Source organism: Alexandromys fortis, unplaced genomic scaffold (assembly GCF_014885135.2).
Source record: "Alexandromys fortis isolate MF-2015 unplaced genomic scaffold, M_Fortis_MF-2015_v1.1 scaffold_110, whole genome shotgun sequence".
In the NCBI taxonomy this organism is placed as follows: domain Eukaryota; kingdom Metazoa; phylum Chordata; class Mammalia; order Rodentia; family Cricetidae; genus Alexandromys; species Alexandromys fortis.
Window position 1 is genome coordinate 1,507,469 of NW_026068014.1, and position 21,205 is coordinate 1,528,673.

The 21,205-nt window shown below is 45.0% G+C and overlaps 1 protein-coding gene across 2 annotated transcripts; it reads right to left on the minus strand.

The window, feature by feature from the left end:
* Positions 1-100: 100 nt before the first annotated feature.
* Positions 101-18,889, minus strand: Asns (asparagine synthetase (glutamine-hydrolyzing)). 2 transcript variants are annotated; one of them, XM_050162297.1, is made up of 12 exons: positions 18,836-18,889; positions 14,834-15,105; positions 11,527-11,764; positions 8,022-8,207; positions 7,729-7,830; positions 7,244-7,371; positions 6,136-6,262; positions 3,050-3,156; positions 2,298-2,398; positions 1,398-1,479; positions 1,156-1,311; positions 101-701 (listed from the first exon to the last, which is right to left on the minus strand). In XM_050162297.1, the coding sequence occupies exons 2-12, from the start codon at positions 15,080-15,082 to the stop codon at positions 492-494; spliced, it is 1,686 nt and encodes a 561-aa protein (XP_050018254.1). In that variant the 5' UTR covers positions 15,083-15,105; positions 18,836-18,889; the 3' UTR covers positions 101-491. The 2 variants fall into 2 exon arrangements, with proteins under 2 accessions (XP_050018254.1, XP_050018253.1); XM_050162296.1 differs by having other exon boundaries at positions 103-701; positions 18,755-18,848.
* Positions 18,890-21,205: the final 2,316 nt, after the last annotated feature.

Here is a 21,205-nt window from a genome sequence, read left to right on the forward strand (position 1 = left end):
TATGGGTGTTAACAGTCCCACAGAGACCCACAGAAGCCTAACTTAGCATCTGACTCGATTTGAGAAGTTTAGCCCCAACTCCACAAATCTTCAGAGGGGATATAATATAAGAAAGCAAAATGCTGAATTGCTATCCTACACAGCAGAACAGTCATGAGGTCTCACGGAGGACTCGCATCCATGTCTGCCTAGGAGCTGCTAGGGGCAGAGGCAGAATTGAGATGCGAAGCTCACCAGCTCTCCCCTTCAGCTCACTGCCATCCACACGGCGGTGATACCGCAGCCACCACTCCGTCTCCAGCTGCCTCTAATGCGGCTGTGTTAGCACCCACCACCAGAAGCATTTCTGATGTAATATTTTTATTTCGTTCCATGCCCACAAAAGCCGGAGTGGTTGGTGGCTGCCTCGCGTCATTGCTGTGTTGGTCTCAATGTCTCTACCTTCTGAGTCAGAAGAAACACTTAACTTCGCACTAAAGTTTAGAGAGCATCTAAGCTTCGGCAACCGACTTGTAATGGGTGAGGGTGCGGGCGGAAGGGTCGGTGGCATTGATCCACTTGGGCATCCAGTAATGGGTCAGCCAATCAGCCCGGCCTGGGTAGTGGCGCTCAAAGATCTGCCGGTAGTAGTAGCCTTCCTTGGTTTGGGGAGTATTGAAGGGAAACCTCTGGGCTGCCGCGGCCATCATTGCGTCATCGACCTGTAAGATAAGTTAGAAGCGTCACCCATTTGCTCTGCACTTGCTCTGCTACACACACACTAACGTTAAGGCATACCGTAAGTCAGCAAGACTCTCTAGGCCACGCAGTAGTTAGAAAAACGGTGAAACGAGCTCAAAAATAAACAGATGCAGTGAGTGCTTAAAAATTCTCATGCATATTTTGTATTTAGAGGCTCAATGCTTGATTTATTTGTACCCACAGTACCCAGACATATGCAAAAAGGGTCAGTGATAATTACTATGTCACCTCGACTTAGGATACTAGTTCATTTTCCTTAAGTCTTCTGTAATGTATACGCATTACCTTATACGAGGTGCTCTTGGTAGGAACTGTGAGTCTCCTATAGACACAACTATTCATACTAAATACAAAACAGAGATCCCAGATCTCTGTTAATCTATATTGTTCCAGAAAGTATCTTCAAAGACAGACCTGATGTTCAACATAGTCCTGTAAAATCTTGAACCAGGAGTTCTTGACTGAGGTGATCCCATCACTGAAGGCTTCTTTTGGTCTCCAGAGGATCTCTTTGGGCAGCAGGTTGGAGTCCTCAAACGTCTCTCTCAGGAGATGTTTTTCTATCCCATTCTGACATGAATACAAAAGCAAGCTCAGCGAAGTCACCAGCACAGCCAACGGCGTCTGGGGTTTTTATCCAGGGTTGATTTACTTACTTTTGGAATTCTCATTTCTGGTGGCAGAGACAAGTAATAAGAGGAAAACCGATGATCCAGAAACGGGACTCTCAACTCAAGACTGGGGGAAAACAGAAAACAAAGCTGGTCGGCAGAGGCCATGTGCATCCCAGCAGCTGCACCAGGCTGAGGAATGCAGATTACAGAGGCATGTTCCGGCCTCCTAACGGTCACTCTACACAACTGGATGCTTACTAAAGTCTGTACTCATAACACCAGCATCTAGTGGGGAAGCTTCCTGTTGGAAACTATCTCTTTCCTTCTGTGCCTACGAAAAATTAACTGTTTCTCTGAGAGCAGGAGATTTAAGAATCATGAGTGGCCTTGTCTTGAAGATACGCAAATGTCACATCACGTAGAGTCCTCGTGTCTCTGATCAGGATATGCAGATAGGTACTACCTATGATTCCCATCTATTCAACTACATGTGATTCGGTAGAAGAAGCTACATTATTGAACAGGTGTTTATCGTGTACAATATGATTCTATTCCTCAACAAACCCAGTTACATGTGAAAACTCTAGCCAAGAAGAAACGGCTCCAAAGAAATGTATTTTTAGTATATAGTCTTATCAAGCCTCATGCATCTTCATTCCCTGCCCCTCGAGGACAATCTAAAAGGCTCCGAAAGAGCAGCTGCAGCCTTCCCTCTAGGTCAAAGGCACATTACTTTTATGATTTAAAGACACACCCTCAGAAGACCCTCTCTCCCACCCCAATGTTAGTACCCAGGGCAGAGCCCAGCTCTTTAGGGACAAGTTTAACTAAAAATCGTACTTTTAAGCCAACTGGAAAGAAACAAAAAGTAAGCAAAAGCAACTGATCTCATTTTGAGTTTCTCCCCCTCTCCGTTCATTTTACAACTGGGTATAAGGTTACCCGTGCGCAGCAGTAGTGCGGTCAGCGCGGAGAACATCAAACAGGTAGAGCTCCTTCAGCAGCCTCTCACTTTCCTCCTCCGCCTTCTCGGGAGAAGGAGCCTATGCAGTGGACGGAAAGGTGAGTGAGTGGCCTTGGCACACAGGCAGCCTTTATCGTTCCCTTTTACGTTTAAAACACAAGATAAGCAAGACAGAAAACAAGGTACGGAAGGGGTAGAGTATATGACTTCAGAGGCCAGCAACGATAAAACGTTGATAGATCCGTCCACCTCCAAAGTGCTCAGTGCGGAAATCAACAGCTACAGTTCCACAGGAATCAAACAAACAAACAAACAAAAAACAAAAGCAGTTAGGCCTGGTGTTGCATGTCTTTAATCCCATCACTAGAGAAGCAGAGGCAGTGATTTTGAGGAAAGTCTGGTCTGCATAGTGAGTTTTAGGACAGTCAGAGCTACATAGTGAGCACTCGTCTTGGGGGTGGGGACAACAAAAAACAAAACAACAACAAAAATACAAAAATAGATAGATAGATGATAGATAGATAGATAAAAAATAAAAGCAATTCTCATGTTTAATTTCAAGTATCTGATACTATTCAAACTTCTTTCTCCTAAAAGAAACAGACACCATCAATTCAGACACCCACATACAAATGTTACTCATTACAAAGACAGTATAGAGAACAGTCAAGTGATCCTGGCTTTTCTTAACTCAGCCTGGACGGCCACCTTCTCTCTCCAGAGTGCTCACCTTGTGGAAATATATGTATCCTTGTGTAAGTTCATCTGACCCTTCCCCCGAGAAGATCACCACGCTGTCTGTGTTCTTCCGGATATACTTGGAAATTAAATACATACCTTAAATGAAGAAGAAAATGGCACTGATGTCAGCGTGTCTTCTAGAAAGCCTTTACGTGGCTTTCAGAAACAACTGCAGGTTGCAGCGGCTTGTTGGACTTAGATAATATAAGCAGCTTCCAAGTGATTGCGTAAATATTTAGGAGGCATTTACACACAGCTGATCCAACTTAGGCAATAAAATAAGCCTAGAAACCACGGCAATATTTTACAAACAGGTTCTGAAATTATGTTCTTAGAGCAAGATTTCTCTACCTCAAAATTTTGCTGAATTGAAGTGCCCAAATCCCTAACTACCATGGCTTCCTCCTAACATTACTACAGCAAGAGCTTGGGGAGTGCACCACGTCTGATGCAGCTGGTTCTCCCAAGGACTCTGGGTGGTTGTGTGGTCCATGGTGAAGTGAGAGGGGGTGGGTGAGGCCTGCTCGGAGCAACCGCGGTACTCAAGAATCTCGCCTCAGAAGGCATTAAGGCGATTCCCAGAGGAAACCAAATTAGTTTTCCTGAGTAATTGTCTAAACAGAATGCTTCTCTATTCTTTGGCCTCTGACCTCACTATGGTCTCTCTCCTTCATGTTGCCCACCAAAGTGTCGTGTTGTGGGGCTTTCAGCCTACAAATAATGAGTTTAAAAAAAAAAAAACTCATTTTTAAAAAGTTGTTCGCCTGGGGTTATCCATTACAGTAACAGAAAAATGGACTAACGAAAATGGCTTAGTTTTAATTGTTTTATTCTTTTCTATTATCAGTCCTCACTTCCAAATTCCACACTGGACTAAGGCTCTGTGTGGTATTGAACACGCTGTCTCGGCACCCATTCCTCTTCTCTATCCACAGCTATCCCCTCCGATCTCATCTTTATTCTTCTTAGGACAGGTTTTTTTTTCTTCCTAACTCTGCCTCCACTCCATGAAAATCCAACCACAGACATGTTATAAATGTGCTTATTTAATTGTTTCAGAAGGCCAAATCACTGCAATATTGTTTTATTGTACTCCAAAGTGAGTTTAAAAAAGAACTACTCACTCAGCTAACAGCATTTTAAGGCTCAGCAACACTGAATCTATCTGATGTGTGGCCCCCATCTAAACTCAGAACGTGATCACCAGCTAAAACTAGGACAGCTTACATGACAATAACTAATAATTGGTAAGCTGTGTGACGGAGTACTTACAATGCATCCACATAAGAGCTCCTTAAGGAAAATGTTTTACAGTGTAGATCTATACCCTATTTTATGCTGGACTGTGGTGGCACACACTTCTAATCCCAGCACTCAGGAGGTAGAGGCAGGTGGGTCTTGGTGAGTTTGAGGCCAGCGTGGCCTACAGAGTGAGTTCCAAGACAGCCAAGGCTACACAGAAAAACTGTCTCAAAAAAAAAATTAAAATAAATGATCAAAGAACACTGTTCCCTCAATAGGGGATTGGTTCTGGGGCCTTTCTTCAGCTACCCAAATCTTCAGATACCTCAGCTTCTTATAAAATGATAGTGTTTGCACATAATCTAGACACATATACAGGCATATCTCATTTTACTGCGTTTGGCTTTTGTGGTAGTTTGAACACAATTGGCTCCTATAAGCTCATAGGGAGTGGCACTATTAGGAGGTGTGGCCTTGCTGGAGGAAGTGTGTCACTGTGGGGGCGGGCTTTGAGGTCTCCTTTGCTCAAGCTTCTTTGCTCAGTGTGACTTAGACCACTTCCTGCTGCCTGCAAGTCAAGATGCAGGACTCTCAGCTCCTTCTCCAGCACCATGTCTGCCTGCATGCTGCCATGTCCTGCCATGATGATAATGAACTGAACTTAGAAACTGCATTCCACCCTAATTAAATGTATTTTTTGTAGGAGTTGCTGTGGTCACAGTGTCTCTTCACAGCAGGAGAAACCCCAACTAAGACAACTTTGTGGGGACTCAGAGGAAGTTCATTTCTTATAAAAGACGAGCAACCCTTCAATGAGCAAATACACCACATCATTTTCCCACAGCTTAGATGACCAGCAGCAATAAGATAATCCTAAGTCAAGGTACTTTGCAGACTACAGTATACTGTAGCCATAGTCTATATGCACGAGCAAACAAAAATTCACTTCACTGAAGCACTTGCATTATTGCTGAAGTATGAACCTGCAACACCGTGAAACATTCTTGTACCTTAAACTATCTCTAGATTATGTACAATACCATCTACAGAGTAAGAGCTAGGTAAACAGCTGCTGCCCTGCAGCTCAGACTAACACCAGCAACAGAGTCCACACAGCTGCTGCACTGCTCTAACACCAGCAACAGAGTCTGCACAGCTGCTGCACTACACTGCAGACTAACGCCAGCAACAGAGTCTGCACAGCTGCTGCCCTGCAGACTAACGCCAGCAACAGAGTCCCACAGGCCTAGAAATACACAGCATTGCTCTCCGTGTTTTCCGGCTTTGGTTGGCGAAACTCAACTATACCACCCAACTATACCACCCAAGACACTTTATACAGAGAAAACGGGAGGAAGGCGAGCCAAACTATGTATCCATTCTATAGTGACGCCATAAATGCGAAATGTACAGCAATCCCCCTCCTCCTCAGTCGCTTGGGCGCTGAACCATCAGGGGTGGGCCATCGCACTGCCATGATGGAGTGGCTTTGAGGCAGCCACACATAATTCGTATGAAATGTTGGACACGGAGCTTAGCATGCAGTGCGTGCTTGGTAAACATGGGCTGTTGTTTATTCTTATGAAGCGGTCTTTAAGACTGTAGGCAGGGCTAACCTTGTAAATCCAGTGTCCCAAAGACCTGGTTACATTCATTGAAAGCACTTCCTCCAGTTGAAAAGGGCACTCTTATGTGGTCTTTAAAAATATATATTTATAGTTATAGAGGAATTTTGCTTGTATTCCTATTTAGACAACCCTTCTTAAACTGAAATCACTTTAAACCGTCTCCTTTCTCAGTATTAAAGCTCTTCGCTACAGCAAAACCGCTTACCTACAGATGCTCGAACTGTCGTGATGTCATAGGTTTCCAAGGAAAATATGACTTCATCTAGGGCCTGAATGCCTTCTTCGGAATTAAAAAGGACTTCATGATGCTCGCTTCCAATATAATTTGCCACCTAATTGTGAAGAAAAATCCATGTTTTTTTAAAGTCCTACTTTTGAAAGTGAAGCAGGTCAGTTCCTCTCAAGGCATCCTGAATTCGCACGTTGAAAAGAAACAGAGCTGGGCAGTGGTGGCGGTGACGGCGCGGCTTTAATCCCAGGACTCAGGAGGCAAAGCTAAGTGGATCTATGAGTTTGAAGCCAGCCTGGTCTAGAGAGAGAGTTCCAGGACAACCTAGGCTACACAGAGAAATTCTGTCCCAAAAAACCAGAAGTACCCAAAGGACAAAAGCCTAGCACTTTTGTTCTATTTAAAATTATTACCAGGGTCAGCAGCAGAAAAAGAAACAACACTATTGTCTCAGAAAAGGTTTCGCTTAAGTGGTGTGGGTCTCGTCACAACTGACCTTCAGCCTCAGCTCACCAGAACCACAGACATCATAAAAACTTCCCACGCCAGCTCCCCACGTGCAGAGCTCTCAGCGTTTTTGTCTAACCTTCCATATTAGCACACAAACTCTGAGCTCTCCAGCCCACAGCTCCAAGCGCCTTCCACAATCCTCCCAAAACAACGTGCTCAGGCCTGTCTGTCATAACAACACCCCACAATCCTGGTACCAATTTCTACCCTAGGTTGTCCTCTACGGCTGTGATAATGACCGTGAGCAGAAACAACCTGCAGAGGAAAGAGTTTATTTGGCTTACATATTCTGAGTCATAGTCCATTACCAAGGCAAGTACTCAGGGTGGGGACTGAGGTGAGGAATCTGGAGCCAGGAGGAGTAGGCAGTGGTCCATGGCCTCTGCTTCGGTGCCTGCCTGCAGGGTTGCCTCACCTTGGATTCCCTCCATGGACTGTGACTCGGCTTCCATAAGCCAAACGAGCCCTTTCCTTTAACCCAGTTACAGCAGGCAAACTGGGACCCCTTTTGCTTGATTTTGAAGCTAAAAACAAGATTAAGTTCTAACTACACAATGAATAGGTTGCCATGTACCTTTCTGGCGGCCAGAAGATCGGGGCTGTCTTCCATGCCAATCGCAAAAGTCTGGAGAGGATACTGCACTTGGGCCTCCTTGAGCTGCTTCAGCAGGGTGGCGGCAACCAAGCTGGAGTCCAGGCCCCCTGCAGATGAGAACAAGCTGATAGCTACGGTGCCTTCATGAGACCGGACAAAGGTGATTACACACCTGCTTAGTGTGTGGGTTGGAGTTTAGCTCTCAAGAGCTCCAAGTTTTATAAACTGAAATCAACTTTAGTGAGTAAAGAATATAATACATAGCTTGTACTGGTCCCTACAATGATAACTGTATCAAAAGTGGTTTTAAAAAAAAATCAGTACACAGGATTATAAGGAAATGTGTACCAGCTCTTACACTAACAAATACAGCCTATAAACACATCTGTAATAAGTGAGGGTCAGTTACAAAGCATTTCACTTAAATCCCAGCATGACAGTCTGTTTCTTTAACTTGGCCTCACCTGATAAAAGGCAGCCGATCCTCCGGTCCGTCATCAGGCGCTTCCGGATAGCATTGTCAAAAAGGATCCGCAGGTTGCTCTTCACCGTTTCTAACTCGAAACCTAGCAACACAGAAAGGGAATGAGGCATCCCCAGAGAAGCCGAGACTGAGCTAGCTGAGGGGAGGCATGCAGTCCCTACACCAGCAGGATGGCCGGCCCTGCGGCGATCTCACCACCTCCGAATCAGAGCAAACAGACCTTACAGTCAAGATCTCAGAATCAAATTGATTCAGACGGTGTGAATGGCTCACCTGGGAAGAGTTTCTCCACGCTGTCATAGAGGGCGTGCAGTGGTTCATCCGTACAGTGATGGTATTTCACCATTTCCACGGATGCAACTTTGCCGTTTGGTTTTAAGTCCAAAACTTCATAGTGTCCAGGAAGGAAGGGCTCCACTTTTAAGAATGGAGTTGTGGAGTGCTTCAACGAAACGAGCCCTACATGTGCAAACAAAACAGTAAGGTACGCAACTGAATGCTTCTCTGCAGCCTTCACGATTGGCTAATATCCTCTAATTCTCTTCCCCTTTAAACACAAGTATATGTCCACTAGACAAACAAAACAGTGGGAGAGGAAATAATCACCCCAGCCCTATCGCCTATCTGTCTCCTGAAGCGGCCAGAGTGGCGCGGAGACACAACACAGCCTGCATAGACTTGTAATTATTTGGTGCAATAGGAAAGTGACTGAATCCATCTCAGGGTGATTTCTGAATATGGCGTGTGATAAAGATATTCCAGACTTGACGTTTTAAGCCATGCTTTCACAGTTGTTTCAGTAACATTTCCTGAGACGATCCTATTCACACTGAATGGCTCTGCTATCTTCATTTCGTCTTCAGCTTCTACCTCCTTTCCCTACCTGAAATTTCTAATCAAGAAAACCTATTTTTTAGATGTCTATAAAATCTTCGAATGAAACCTTTTAAAGGGAAAGTCTATTTCCTACCAGAAAGCAAACAAGAAGAGACATAAATCTGAGAAACTAGAGAAATCAAAACGTTAATGTCGTGGGTATCGCATCAAGCGGCACTGAGACATTTTGAAGAAAAGACCCATGATTCCCACACCTTTAACAAGCAAAATGACTTTCAGGGACTCGGAAGCCAGCACCTCTATCTTAGTAGCTGTCATATAATGTATGTGACAAAGCCACACATAACACGTGTCTTCATCCAGTTCTCATGCCCAGGCAGTTGCTACCCGGACACCATAATCGGACACAAAAGCCAGTGTTTTGCTGTAAATAGTTAACACCCACTCCACACAGAAACTTGTTATAATTCACTATGAGTTTCTTAGCCCAGTCTGTGTACACAGAATTTAGAGACCAGCGGAAGCGGTGTTTTCATCAGCGGCAGAGCTCAAACGGCGCCCACTCGGCAGAGGATGCAGGCACTGATGAGTCTTCCACAGAGAACTGTGATGAGAGCTTTTAGAAGCTGGCAAAGAGACCCAGCACTCCAGATGAGACCATTTAGTCAGTACGCTGGTTCAAAAGAGACGGCCCGAGAGGCTTATGTTTGAATACTTGGTCCCCAGTGGGCAGGACTTTTTGGGAAGGATTGGGAGGTGTGGTCTTGTTAGAGGTATGTCACCAGAGGTGGGCTTTGAGGTTTCAAAAGCCCACGTTCTTTCCAGTTAGCTCTCTCTGCCACATTTATGGATCAAGATGTGAGCCTTTAGCCACTGCCTGCCTGCCTGCATGCCATGCATCATGATGGCACTCTAACCCTCTGTATCCATGACCCCAAAGGAGCTCTTGCCTTGGTCATGGCGTCTTACCACAGCAGTAGAAAGATAACCGAGACAGTCTGGAAAGGACAAAGCTGAGGGTGCAGAAAACAAACTTCAGAGAGCCAACTGCTGGTGAGATTACAGTGCCCTAATGAGGGAGCATTAGGGCCAAGAGTCCAAATGTGTAACGACCCAGATGACCTGGAACTAGCTCTTGTAGACCAGGCTGGCCTCGAACTCAGAAGTAGGGGTCCATCCTGCTTTGTATTCTCTTTGCTAGGTTTCTCTAGCAGGACTCTAGGTAACTGAGGCACAATGCCCTGCGCTGCTTGATGATAGACTGAACTATAATTAGTGTGCTGAGGATCCTTCCACAGATCAAGATTCTATTTCAAACAATGTTAAATCTGAAAGCTAAGTGCCAAAGGATCCAAGAAATGGCAAAGATACATTATAGAAAACTTGCTATCTACTGGAGACAAAAGATGCTTACCAAATTTGCTGCCAGAAAATGCTACGTGTGTTGGTAACATATCTATTGTATAAAAATACCCAAGATAAAATATTTTAAAAGGAATATTTATTTTAGCTTAAGTATTTGGGTCACGGTGACCAAGTCCATGGTCACTTGGCTCTATCTGTAAACCATGACAGAACTACTCTGCATGCAGAAGAAACTTGCTCACCTCCTGGTGGCCAGAAGAGTCAGGGGCTGCAGAAATGCCTGGTCCATAAAGTGCCTGCCAAGCAAGCATGGGGATCCGAGTTCAGATCTGCAGTAGCCACACAAAGTCTGGTAGCAGTATTCTGTAACTCTACCTCCAGTGCAGGGAGGGCAGGACGGGGCAGACAGGCGAGGTCCTGGAGCCCACCGACCAGCCAGGCTGGCTAAATCAGTGACATCAGTGAGCTCTGAGTACAGTCAAGGGCTCTGCCTCAAAAATTAAGATGGAGCCAGGCATGGTGGTGTACACCTTTAATCCCAATACTCAGGGGGCAGAGGCAGGTGGATCTATGAGTTCTAGGCCATGGTGGTCTACATAGTAAGGTCCAGAACAGTCGGGGTTTCACAGTGAGACAAAACAAGCAAACAAGAACAATGGCAACAACAAACCCCAAAAACATTAAGGTGAAGAGTGGTGGAAGAAGACATCATCATGTCTGGCCTCTACGTGCGCACATACATGCGTGTCTGGCCTCTACGTGTGCACATGCATGCGTGTCTGGCCTCTACGTGTGCGCATGCATGCATGAGCGAGCGCACACACACAAACACAAAAAAAGAAAGGAAGGGAGGAAGTGTGGGAAGCAGCCATAATAAACTAAATATGGACAGGTCACCCAAAGGAAGTTCTTTGCCGGAGTAGAACTTGGCCATTGATAAACTTAATAAGAGGCCTGAGTCTAGGTAGTTTACCCTGAGGCAATACCTGGCTGCAGGAGGAACCACAAGCTGACATTACCCAACCTCCACCCAGGAACAGACCATTCAAAGGAAATGCCTGACATTCCAAACACCGTAGAACAGAACACCTGCCAGGGCACATTTACCAGGACACTCCAGGACACCCCTAGACAGATGTCAGCCAATCAGAGGTCCTGAACCTCAGAAACCCCTCACCCCCACCTTTACTACTATAAAAGCCCAATTCTAATTGAGCTCAAGGCTCTCCGGATATTCCAATACGTTGGACTTACGGAAAGACTGAGTTTGCAAACTTGATTAAAATAAAGGCTCTTTGCTTTTACATATGGGATTTGGTCTCCTTTGTTGGCTTTTGTGGGGAGCCCATGGATTTGGGCATAACAGAAGGAAAAAAGAAGAAGAAGAAGAAGGAGGAGGAGGAGGAGGAGGAGGAGGAGGAGAGAGAGAAAGAGTAGCAGGTGGTCAGGATTTCAAATCCTTTTCACACTGAGTATCCATTGACGTTATTTGTAAAGTTTTTCATTGACACCTATAGAATTTTCAATATGATCCAGGAAGAAACAGAAACCCAGAATAATAAACCTCCATGATTACCTTTAGCTTCTGAACACACAGCCAGAAATCCATCTTCAGTCATGGCTTTAAACAAGGGCCTGACTCCATAGGTATCTCTGCCCAGAAACACTTTCTTGTTGGCAGTGTCCAGCAAGATGAACGCAAACACCCCGTCCAGCATGGAGATGGTTTGCTCGATGCCTCCTTTGTCGTAGAGATGCAGGATAACCTCACCATCCACATTGGTTTGATACTCAAATTCAAAACGCTCTTGCAGCTTAGGAAGCGGAGCAAACAAAATGTTAGCGTCCTATGCAACCACTGATAATCCTGACCTGGAATTTCTGTGTTCTATATTCGGTCCACGTGCTTTCATGATTAAAAGGAAACCGTGGCATTATCAAAATCTGCCTTGTCTCAGACAAAAGCTGAACCCAGGACAATAAAGATTCTGTAAACAGGGCACCGCAGGAAGGCATCAGAGCAGTGACACATGAAGGGGTCCAAGGGCACCATGGTCGCACTGTGGTTACACGTGTACTTTTGCACACACGGTCGTCCTTCGCTTCCAGGACCCTAGCCTCCAAACAACAATCTGCAGGTGATTTACTGCCTTTTACCTTGAAGATATACAGGAAAAGGGCAAACTAGCTGCTACTCCTTGTTGCCACTCTTTGCTGCCAAATGAATAACTCCATTACAATGACACAGTCCAAACCCAAACTGCTGGTCCCCAGGGGTGAACAACATCCAGATCTTCCCGGACAGTGGTGACATTAACGCCACTTCTCAGGGACAGACACATGATCGTGGGCTTTATCATCAGTTCATACACCCACAGGAAGGCAAAGTGAAAAGGCTTGAGCTGCCTCCGAACTCTGAGCCGGCTACACTAGCACACCAGCAGGGCTGCAACAAAGGCCTCACATCCCCACTCCCGACTTCCACCGTTTCCAAAGAGGACAATGGAATGCATATGTATGGCCTGAAAATATGCCTCGGGTCTCTCCAGTCCTAACATGTGGTTCTTTGAGTAAAGCAAGCACAGAGCTGTCAAAGTATAGGCTTTTGCTGCCGCCTCTACAACACTACCATCTGGCCACTCTTCCCAGCTCAGGGACTACCATGGAAGTCCTAGCTCTGGAAAACCTACCTCTCTGGGTGGAAACACCCTAAGGCATTTGCAAATGATTAGTATCACTTCCAGTCTCTTTTCCGATGGTAATTTACTCGAAAAGGAGAAGTCGCTTGACTATCACATCCCAAGTACTAATTCTAACTCCTATACAGCAGTCACATCCTGCCAGCTCCCTAGAATCACAGGAATGGGGCTCCTTGAAGGCCCGTGGTCTATCTGTGTTGTTTCCTAGACCAGCAGATCCTATTTCATGTTATCAAAGCAGGAGGTGAAGACAGAACGTTGATGCTGTATTTCTGAAAATATATAAGATTAAACTTAGACAAGTTTCTAGCAGTCTCGTTAGATGTCTGATAAAAAAAAAACATCAGAAAGTCCTTGCAAATACAACTTAGAACATAACCTAATTTTAAAAGAACACATTTTTAAGAAATATACTTTTAATTTCTTAACAAAATTAACAAGCAGCAATGTTATCTCAAAAATAAACCAAGATAGGTTTCCTAGCCTCAAACAAACCTAGTCTCACTTCAGACTGGCCTGACTTAATGTAATGATACCTGAATCCCTCCCGCCTCACTCATTCCCTCTTGACAGTGATCCATCTCCAAGTATTTACTTTGTATACAGCAGGTTTTTATGTTTGCTAATTGACTAACGGCGCAGCTAAGAACCCTACTTTGAAAGTGTTCCTACAAGCAAGCAAACTGGCAAACAAAAACTCTTGTTCAGGAATGAGATTAACCAACAGCTAGGATAGAAACCTTACCTGTGAAGAATAGGCACAGAAATTTCAAATTTTACCAAGAAACATCATATCCAAATGCCTAAACCTTGACGGAAATCTGCCTTAAAACACGTGTGCACGAGAGTGCACATGCGCAACACACACACACATACACACAAAGTATTAAGGAAAGCAAAACTAAAATAAAAATAAACATTGCTAAATGTAGTCCAGGGACACTTGAGGAAACTTAAACATGAATTGGATATTAGATGTTATAGAGTCTTAAGTTTGCTATTAATGTTAGCTAGGAGAATGTTCTGATTCTTAAGAAACAAATGGTTACATAGTTTAAAGAAAAAATACTATGATGTATGATGTATCGTACTAGAATAATTCAGCCTAAAAAGAATGCACAGGCCTGAAGAGATAAAATAAATACAGGCAGAGAGTAACAGTTATCGGTTTTCATGCACATTTCTCTGAAGCAGTTCAAGGTTGGGAAAGGGGTTAACGAATTTGCAAATATAACAACGGATTATATTTGTGCAAGCTCATACATCAGGTTTGATTTTTTTTTTCCTTCTGAAAAACTAGTCAAATAATCCTGGATTGAGAGGTTCATATCATCTCTGGCTTCTGGGATCAACATTTCTATCCCCTCACCCACTCCCGCCCCAAGGCACCAGAGTAGACAGCTGTTTCCGTTTCAATACTGCCAAGTCTTACTTAACCGACTTCACTGCCTCTGCCACCTTTCGACCATTTGGCCCCTACTAAGTGTGGAACCGCAAACATTTCTCAGTGGCCGTGTTACATAATGCTACAAATATCATCACCTCCCAGCTCTTCGATTCTATCCCTCCCTTAAGTCCTTGGTGGCCGCAGCCCTTGGAATGATTCTCCCGCCCGCTTCTAGGAGTGCCAGATTTTCTTTCCAGTCCCTCCTTTCCCGTACTCAGTCACTCTATCCCAGACTGCTTCCCACTCCAGGAGTGTCTGCATGCTGTTCCCCTCCCATGTGCAACACTCTTCCCAGCTGGGCCAGTGTCCTCTGCCGATTTGGTCTCAGTTTAAGTGTTGCTTTCTCAGGCAACTGTCCCGATCCAGGCTTCCTGTGAACAACTCTCCACGTGCTCGTTCAGAAAGTTCACAGCACGCACAGGGACTGCCTCCTAACAGAGGAAGCCAGTACAGACCCAACCATCCTTTTACTGCTGGACCTCTGTCCCTAACACGGAACATAACACAGCCCTAATAAATATTAAAACCTGAATTGGCATCCCCATTTCTATGTTTTTAAGAATCTAAGTCATCTTGCCTTCCTGTGTCAGTGTTCTATATACCTACATGACCAGGGCAATGAGGGAAGAACACAGAAAGGTTAACAAAGCAAGAAGCCCGACACAAAATGCCAACAGCATGAGCTCTACGTCCGAGGTTTAATTATAGCCAGGCACCCCCAGCTTCACTCTGCTTACCGCTTTGTGGTTGTAGATTTCGCCGTTGTAACAGAGCCACAGATAAGGGTACTTCCTCACCCGTATGGGCTGCATTCCAAACAGGGGATCAACCACGGCCAGCCGGTGAAATCCAAAGCAGCAGTTGGTGTACCCATTGACATTCTCAAAACGAAAGGCATCTGGCCCCCTGTGCGCTATCTTCATTGCGCTCAGGCACTGCACAGAGAGGCAGTCGTCGCTGCCGAAGAGAGCCCAAATGCCACACATGCTGCCGGAGAGCTGCAGGCGCTCTGGAGAAAAGCAGGGGTTCTCATTAAGTGATCAACTCTTGATTCCAGAAACCTACACCGCTCTCTCCAAAAACTGGACACAACCGTCTTTTATCTACAGCAAGTTTCCTTTAGGTTGGCCGGCAGATAAGATTGACTTAGTGTGCTTACAGATATTAAAAAATACAGGTGATCTTTATATTCAATCAGATACATAAACTTAGCAGCCAGCCAAAGCCCACCTTAGATTTGGTGGGAGTTACACCCAACAACACCCAGGTCACATTGTGTCTCTGAAGCCCAGGATGGTTCCCAGGATCAATGGCAGACTTGGCTGGCTCTGAGTTAGGAGGGATCCCAACCTCAGCCTTTTCCAGTTGAGAAACTCAAAAAATAACCCAAGATGCGGGAGGTTCTCCACGTTAGGACAGCCTCTTCCCAAGCCTCTACAATGAAATACCCTTGCTTTATCTGCACTTTCTAATAGCATGTGGAGTTAATACATCTCAAGCATGCACGGCTTCTAACCTAACATCGAAGTGACTTATCTAACCGTGCTGAAGAATAAGAAAACAGCCTGATATCAGATACCCCAACAACCATTTTAAGCTGAGGATACAAAGTATTTGCTATGTCTAGGTGCTGTGGTACATCATCCTAGCACTTGGGGGTCAGGAGTTCAGGGCCATCCTGTGCTACAGGAGGTCTGGTTTCAACAACAGAAAAGATGAGTATCAGAAGGTCCTCAATGACAAAAATATTCTCAAATATTTATCTCAAAGCTGCATTGGTTAGTGAGCAAAATAGTTGGGATACATAGAGATGAAGCAACATTAGGGAATGGGCAACTTAAATCCCTGTAGGTCAGGAAGCAAGTATATCATTTGAATATCACTAGCTCAAAATAGTTTAATAAAGAATCTCCAACTAGGAAATAATACTGTATCTACACAGAACGCAGATATGCAACAAATGGCAACATAATCTGGAACAAACACCCTACACTACACATGCTCACCTCAGCCACTCCGAACAGCCCTTCAAAAATATTCAGTCTATCAAAGCTTTGAAGTACTGAGCAAAACCAGCTCAAAAGATAAAAAAAAAAAAAAAATGGAATCAAGCAAAGCAACTTGAGGACAAAGTGCAAGTGTGCACAGCTCCTTCCACAATGCTGTGCTGAGGATGGATCTGGTCTGGACATTTAGGGGGGAAATCCAGATTTAGGAGCCATGGCTGCTAATATGCAATGTTTGACTCAATTCCAATGAGAAGTGGGTTAATCACACAGCTTTAACCAAGATGTCTCCCTCAAATCCCTCCCCTCAGAGCTCAGAGCACCTGGGGAAGAGGAGGCAGAGGGGCTGGAGGACACCAGGAGAACAAGGCCCCTCAAACACGTGGGCAAAGTTCATGCAAACTCACAGAGATGGGAGCAAGCAGCACAGAGCCTACGCAGGTCCGCACCAGGCCCTGTCCATACAAATTACAGCCTTCAGTTCAGTGCTTTCATGGGAGTCCTAAAGTGTAAACAAGTGGATCTCTGATCCGTGCGCCTTCTCTTGGAACTCTTATTTTCCTGTCGGCTCGTGTTGTCCAACGTCAATATGATGGGTTTTGTTTTATCTTATTATATTTTATTTCATTGTTTTTTTGTTATCTCTTAGAAACCTGTTCTTTTCTAATGAGAGACAGGAAGGAAATGGATCTCGATGGAAGAGGAGGCGAGGAGGAACTGGGAATAGGAGGGGAAACTGTATTCCAATTATATTGTATGAGAAAAGAATTGATTTTCAGTAAAAGGAGGGAAGCTGGGTGGTGGTAGCAAGCATCTTTAATCCCAGCACTTGGGAGGCAGAGGCAGGTGGATTTTTTTGAGTTCAAGGCCAGCCTGGTTTACTGAGAGAATTCCAGGACAGGCTCCAAAGCTACAGAGAAACCCTGTCTCGTCAACAACAAAATTAATAAAAGGAGGAAAAAGAAAGAAAAGCGGGTTTACAGTGGGCTTTGAAAATCAATTGTGATGATCAGGGCCATCCAAAGGCTCTTTAATGCGCTGTCTGTTACGACAAACATAAGCCAGGCACTTATAAGTGGAAGGAGAAGTTTAAAATACCTCCCTTCAGCAGGAATAAGGAAATTCAAGCTTTTTTTTTTTTTTTTTTTTTTTTTTTTTGTAACTGGAATCAGTCTTCCATGCAGAGAAAGGCCCTCCCTGGGCCCCATTTTCCTCACTGTCTTCTGCCCCTGTAACTGTCCACATGAGCCGTGTGTGCAATTTTAATACACTAATAAACCCCATTAAAAAGGCAAAAGAAAGCACTGAAATGAATTTTAAACGTACCTTAACACGACATACCTCAAACAAAATAATCAATACCAAAAAAAATCAAAACTAATTCTATTTTACACTGCCTTCCCTAAATCACTAAAACCAGGCTGGAGGGATAATTCAGACGATAAAGGCCAAGGCCCACAACTAAAACATCAAGAGTTCGGTTTTCAAAATCATTAAAATCTGATGTATTTCAGAGTTAATAACGCATCTCAGTTCAGACTAGCCAGTGTTTAAAGGTCAGTGCATGCAAGTCCATGGCTGGACAGCGCCTCTTCCCTGCACTGAACATTTAAAATCTACCTAAACTTCAACAGATCTCCTTATTTGAAGATTTCAATAATTAACTTGTGGACATGCAAGTCTTACTTTTAATTAATATTACAGCACTGTTATCAATCAGCGATAAGAGTTAACTGTTAAGAACTGTAAGCCCCACGGGCCAAGAAAAATAAAGACTGTCCTTGTATTTAAAAGTTACATTAGCCGGGCGGTGGTGGCGCACGCCTTTAATCCCAGAACTTGGGAGGCAGAGGCAGGCGGATCTCTGTGAGTTCGAGACCAGCCTGGTCTACAAGAGCTAGTTCCAGGACAGGCTCCGAAACCACAGAGAAACCCTGTCTCGAAAAACCAAAATAAAATAAAACAAAATAAAATAAAAGTTACATTAATCTGAAACCAGGCCTGTGAATAGCTAGCTACCCATTATTAGGAAAAAGCAAGCTAATCCCTTTGCCTTTTTCTGCACTTGACAGCCAGTCTCCTTAAACAGATGGCTCCTTGGCCGGTCTTGCACGGATGGAGCTGGAGTGGGGGAGGGAGACAGGCAGCAAGGTGAGTGGGAGCTCAGTGAGCCGGATCTAGACAGTCAACCCTAGAGACCCTGGCTCTAGAGTTAGGGAGAGCCTCGATCCTGCGACAACCAGGCCCCAGAAGGAGGCTGGGGCGCCCAACCGTGGCTGCTGCAGGCTTCCAGCTGGTCCCAGGCAAGGCCCTCGGATGGCCGAAGTTTTTCAGGCTCAGACGTTATACATTAAAACATAATAACATTTATGATGTCCCGACTAAGGCCACACCGTTGTGTCCTGTCTGGAGCGGCCCAGCTTCCACGAGGCACTTCGCTCTTGATCGCTCTTGAGAGAGCTTTCCTGGCCTGCTCAGTCCCAGGTGCGCAACAATCGCGCCTGCCAGCCCCGCCCTGGCACCCGCTGCAGCGCAGCATCTGTCCCGCGCGGGGCCCGTGTGTTTAGCACACGCGTGCACGAGCGGACAGAACATCCTCCCGCCTACCGGGCGTGCAGAGCGCACCGCGCCGAGCATCTGGGTCCCGCTTACCAGCGCGCTAGCGGCCAGGGCGAGAGGAGGGGGAGCGGAGGCGGCGCAGCCACAACGGGAGCCGCAAGGACTGCTTCTTACCTTCTAACCGCCGGCTTCTGTAACGCGTGCGGGAAGTTTCATCATGTCGCTGGGACCCAACCAGTGCGCAGGGGAGTGGCCCGCATGCTGACGTGCGACGCGAGGCGGGGCTGAGGTCACGGTGAAGAGGCACCCTGGGGACCAGAGCTAGGAGACTTATTGTGTGCTTCAGTTCTGTTAGGTGCTGTGACCTTGTGTGCAGGCTAACCTCAGAGGTCGAGTCCTACGCTTCACCGGTTACATCAGGTTACCTACCCGACCAATTAGAAGCCACTGTACTTGGGATGTTTTAGGGATTCATCATCAATTTTAGATCTCCGCCTTCTTAATTGTAGTCCCCAATGCTCTAACAGAGTGTCTAATACGTAGATGTGGATGCATAAATACTTGATGAAATAATGAGACTGTAATGCAGATAGGAATAGCTGGAAGGACACACGGACACACACACACACACACACACACTTTGATTAAATGTATAACGTGGATTCTTTATGCTCTCCTGACAGGCAGGTGAAAACGTCCTCTGGATATGCAGAGCTGACGAATGTGGTTGTGGTCTAGTTGTAGACAACTTTGACCTTGCTTGGATGTATGACTTCCCTCTTTGGTTCCCCAGCTAAGTGAATACCACCGGGTGGATTCTAAACATATATAATTCAATTTGACTTCTTGAATTTAGTTTTTGATGTATCGCTTTTAGGAAAGGACTTGAATTTCTGTTTGGATTTCACTATGACTTAGAATAGTATAGGCGCATCTTACAACTGTCTTTCATTCATTCTGGTTTGTGTTTTGTTTTTTTGCGGGGAGTATAGTCTTTCTCTTTGTTTTATGGAGTTTGCCCACTCGTGTATGTATGTATGTATGTACGTATGTATGTAAGGTCTAGGTATGAAACACGGGTCTGGCATTGTTACAGAAGTCATCTGGCTCTGACCTACAACCTATTCCTAGGTCTCATCCTTAAAACAAAGAACATAGAAACTAAACAGTACACCTGAAAGTCTACTTCCTAAAGTATTGAAAGAGCTCTGGGATCCCTGGAGAGAAATTCATCTTTCCATCCCTAGAATGTCAGTCTCTCTCTTAGAGGGTCAAAACAGCCGCACTCTGGGGATGTTTGCGCTGGGACCATTGGAAGAGAGGCATCCACACTCCCGCATCTTTCCCTTATTGTGTTGTGCCCGGGGATGACTCAGAATAGCTGGGTTATCCAAGCTATCCTGCTAATAAAGGGCAAGAGGCTGCCTAACTACTGTGATATTTTATTAGGTATGGAGTTTCCTTTTGGAGTTAAAAGGTTTTTTTCCAGGTTTTGTTTAAATGTTGCAATGTTGTTGTAAAATTAGATGTTTCTCTTATTTATAATCTGCCTAGGGAGTTGAGGGGGGAGACTTCCCATTTAAAAGCACTTGAGGGCTGACAAGATGGCTCAGGGTATAAGAAAAATCTGCTGCCAAGCCATGGCTGACAACCTGAGTTCCCCCGGCACTCAAACAGTGGGAGGGGGGGTTCTAACTTCTACACAAGCACTGTGGTACACACAGACACACACACACACACACAATAATAAATGTTTAGTCAGGCATGAGACAAACAGATCCCTGTGTGTTAAAATTGTTTTTTGGTTTGTGTTGTTTTTCCGTTTGTTGAGGCAGGGTCTCTCTGTCAGTGTTCTCAACCTTCCTCATGTTACAATCCCTTAATGCAATTCCTCATGTTGTGGTGATCCCCCAACCAGAAAATTATTTTCATTGTTATTTCATAACAGCAATTTTACCACTGTTATACATTGTAATATAAATATCTGATAGGTAGGATATCTGATATGTGACGCCCGTGAAAGGTCATTTAACCACGCAGAGAGTTGGAGACCCACAGGTTGAGAATCACTGCTTTATATAGTTCTGACTGTCCCGGAGCTTGCTGCGCAAACCAGGCTTGTTGTGGAATATTTAACTATATAAAGGTGTGTTACATTTGTTTATGCTGTGGATTTGTTTAGTCATGAGAAGACATGTTGCTATTTCACCTTGCATGCCCAAGGCACCTGGTTGGTCTACTAAAAAGCTGACCAGTCAAAAACTAGGCAAAGAAAGAATTAGATGGGCTGGCAGGCAGAGAGAAGAGGGGGAGGAGAAATCAAGGCTCGAGAGAGGAGAGAGAAGAGAATGGCGGAGAAAGAGACTCCCAGGGCCAGCCAGGCAGCTGCCAGTCATCAGACACAGAACATGGCATATACAGAGAGAATGGTGAAAATCCCCATGGCAAAAATGTAGAGGAAGAAAAACAGGTTAAGTTATAAGAGCCAGCAAGAAAGGACCCTAAGCTAGGCTGAGCATCCGTAACTAATAATACGTCTCTGGG